This window comes from Triticum urartu, unplaced genomic scaffold (genome assembly GCF_003073215.2).
Source record: "Triticum urartu cultivar G1812 unplaced genomic scaffold, Tu2.1 TuUngrouped_contig_9941, whole genome shotgun sequence".
Taxonomy (NCBI): domain Eukaryota; kingdom Viridiplantae; phylum Streptophyta; class Magnoliopsida; order Poales; family Poaceae; genus Triticum; species Triticum urartu.
Window position 1 is genome coordinate 4,213 of NW_024121035.1, and position 3,591 is coordinate 7,803.

Here is a 3,591-nt window from a genome sequence, read left to right on the forward strand (position 1 = left end):
CAGCAACGTCCCAGTTGCCATTGATATCCAAGAGTTCGGACACCCACTTCAACCTGCAACGCCCCTTGGCAGAGATTATTTGGAAGGAGGGTTTTCGAGGGATCCATCTATCTCTCCATATTCGCACTTGGGTGCCATTTCCAATCCTCCATATGTTGACCCGCGGCGCCCACGCCTGACCATGAGCTACTCCTTGCCATGATGATGACGGGTTACCAGCAAAAACAGTGTCCTCAAGCCTACCATTAGGGTAGTATTTGGCACGTAGGACACGTGCACAAAGACTGTCCGGGATTGTCAGGAGACGCCAAGCTTGCCGCGCAAGTAAGGCTTGGTTAAACAACCTGAAATCCCGAAAACCAATAAGGAGCCGGCTAGGTCTCTGGACAGAGCGCCCCCTTTTATACCCCCAATACGCAAAATGACCAAAATACCCCGGTGGGGGCATGGTATTTACATTTTGCTGTCATTACTATTCATTCCAGCAGTGTCAATCTCAGATCCAACGGCCCAGGCTTCTCCAGATCTCGATTGGACGGCCAAAAACGCATCAAGCGGCCCGATCCAACGGTCGAGAATCGCGATCGCTGAGGAGGCTGTGGCATCCATCCGTCTCTTATTTCTGGATTGGGCCGCTGGTTGGATTATTTTTCCCACCCAAATCAAGCCTAGCAAGGATCCAACAGGGCTGGGAGGTACTGACAGCCATGACGGTCCCCATCACTGTTGCTGCCAAGGAGAGGAGGGCCAGCAACGCGTACGCGCGTTGCCTCCTCGTTGGCGGTGGCGCCGGTCCGTCTCCGGCGATGGTGGCGAGCTGCCTCTTGAGCTTGTAGGTGACAAAGGCAAACACAAACAGCGTGAACGCCACAAATGGCTGGAGGTTGCCAATGGTGTCGTAAAACCAGTAGCCCGGGACGCAGCGGCTCTCTGGGCCAAGCGACGTCTGTGGGGGCGGCATGACAGCTGAAGTGAGGACGAAGAGCGCGGCCTGCATCGCGGTGAGGCTGAAGGGCTCTCCGGAGACTGCCTCGTTAAACGCCGCCATCAGAACCTGCGTGCGCCAAGAAGCAAACCCATGGGGTCGTCAGGGATGACGGGTGGACGGAAGAAGATGAGCATTTGCATCTACGGCACAACACAACTTACACGGCTGGCTAGCTTGTCGATGCACGCACCTGCACTTGTCGATGCTGCCCACGCCCCCGGCCTGCGAACAGAGTGGTCTGCGAGGAAGACGAAAAGCGCAGAGCTTGGTGGAAGGGACTGGGTTGGCTTGGCAAGAACTGTTGTAATCTACAGTCGGAGGGATTGGCCTTGTTTTGTAGACGCTTGGTGGGCAGGTATAGTACAAGTGAGCCTTCACTGCTCCGCACAGCGTGATGATGCCAAGAGATACGGTGCTACTGCTTTGCCTGCAACTACGATATGATATGATCCCTTGCGTGTCCTCCCCCTCTTTCCTTGCAGTTGATGACCGGCCACGCATGTGTGCTACGAATAGAGAGACCAACGGGCGGGCAGCACCCAAACCTCCAAATTTTGCCACCTCATTCAACATGATCAAAACAGTACGCAGATAAATTAAACAGAGCACGGCAAGCTTAGTTACAACCGGGCATAGCATAGCCAGTTCACAAAAGATCGCACATAGCAAGTCCATCGAACGATTGCTGGCATAGATTAAATGGGGCGCTGAACTTCACTGCTTACTCGTCGGTCCCTTCCCCTTGGGGTCTCCGGAGCGGCGGAAGTACTACTTGGCGTAGGCGCCGGTGACCGGATGGGCATCGTCGCCATGGGTGTAGGAGAAGAGGTCGGTGATGCGCTTTCGCCGCGCTGGACGCCCTGTACCGTGTGAGTCGCTAAGGCTCCTAGACGTGGAGCCACAATTCCTTGGCATAATTGTTGCAGCGATGACGGGCATCCACCTCCGCTGAAGTCAAGGAATGATGGATGACGTAGCGGAGGAGGCTATTGGCAGAGTCCGCGGGCTGCAGTGGCTCTGACACGGATTTGCATGACACGCAGCCGGACCGGATAGATCCGGCATGCACCGCCGTCTACCTTGCGAAGAGAGCAGCATACGCCTCCAACTCGAGGAGCCGCGACTGCGGTCTCGAGCACCAACGCCTCCTAGGAGAAGTAGAAGTTGGAGGAGCCAGGCGCTACTGCTCGCCTACCTTACGGGGTGGGTACACGTTTTGTGGAAATGACCTGACTGCGCTTATACGGTTTGTGGGAGGTGTACCGGAGCGCTTCTCATTTATCATGAAGTCCTAATGGAATGGAGTGAAGTATAGTTCCCTGTAGTTTTCCAAGCAGATGGAGGTCCACTGCATTCGGAGTAATAATCAACTCCTTGCAGCGAGGTGAAGTGAAGTGACAAGTAGCTAAAAGGGTTCCCTCCTTGCATCTCGTGGCAAATCTTCTTCAAGTTTATGCCGGGCTAGCTAAGTGCAAGCTGAGGGCATCAGACAACGTCGAGGTTGTTGTTGTCGTCGCTGTGTTGGCCTGGCCAACCAGAGGATATGATTTGTTCATCCCTCATTTACTCATTCTTGTGCTAGCCGTATATGATGTGTTCATAGATGTATCAATTTTATATGCTGTACGTGGTCGCATACTTAGGTATCATCAATATGAGTTGCATACCGTGATTGATGTCTTTCTGTATACTCATGAATTAGTCTACGAAACGGTGCTGATATTTTCAACAATAAGTAGGTGCACCCGGAGGTAACCGGCAAACATCATCTGCCTCTCGTCTTTCTTGGCCATGTGTATTCTGAAAGTGTGTTTTAATGTCCACCCTCATGCTTGTTTCTTTCATAATTGACTTCTCTACGAATCAGCATTGGCCTACGCTAATACCCCCTCCCTCTGTTTCTAAATATATGTCCATTTAGAGATTTTGAATATTGATTGCATATGTGAATATTATATATATATAAACATAGTTTAGAGTGTAGGTTTACTCATTTTGCTTTGTATGTAGTCCGTATTGAAATTCTAAAAGATCTGATATTTAGGAATGGAGTAAGGGAGTATGACGCAATCTATATTTGAAAACATCATTTTGATTTTTATTCCAACTAGTACCAAACACTAAACGTGTTTTGTAGGCCCCGCAGCTGGCCCGACCGTTGAACCCCACTTAATAGTCCTGGTACACTTAAAATGGCAGTTGATTCGAAACCAACCACACGTCCAAGTGACAGCACGCACGTTCATACGGCCGTGTATACGTGCCACACTACGCTCTGGTCACTCGTGAGCGTATGTACGCGTAAGGGATAGAACCTACTCCTAGTAGGAGTATCGTGTGCTGTCACGACGAAACCTGACCTCCATCGGCACTACTGACGCGAGCTAAAGAGAAAATTTGCAAGGGTTCCAAATCTGGGCTCAGACGTCCACGCATCTTTCCTTCTCTTCTGCTAAATTCTTCTGCATACGATCCGCGGCCACGTGCATGCATGCAATGCAAGCACGCGCCGCCCCCCTTCTACAAGCACGTAAAGAATTATTTTGTCGGAATCCAATTCTTACGTAAAGAATCTACAAAATCTCTCTTTTTTTGCAACAAGA

At 51.0% G+C, this 3,591-nt stretch overlaps 1 protein-coding gene across 1 annotated transcript; it reads right to left on the reverse strand.

Moving 5' to 3' along the window:
• Positions 1-398: 398 nt before the first annotated feature.
• Positions 399-2,221, reverse strand: LOC125532443. The gene is made up of 2 exons (XM_048696501.1): positions 1,179-2,221; positions 399-1,054 (listed from the first exon to the last, which is right to left on the reverse strand). Exon 2 carries the CDS (start codon positions 1,046-1,048, stop codon positions 617-619), a length of 432 nt encoding a protein of 143 aa, XP_048552458.1. The 5' UTR covers positions 1,049-1,054; positions 1,179-2,221; the 3' UTR covers positions 399-616.
• Between the last annotated feature and the right edge of the window lie 1,370 nt (positions 2,222-3,591).

Coding starts and splice junctions, on each gene's coding strand:
- LOC125532443 (XM_048696501.1), bottom strand. CDS start 1,048: ATGGCGGCGTTTAACGAGGCAGTCTCCGGAGAGCCCTTCAGCCTCACC.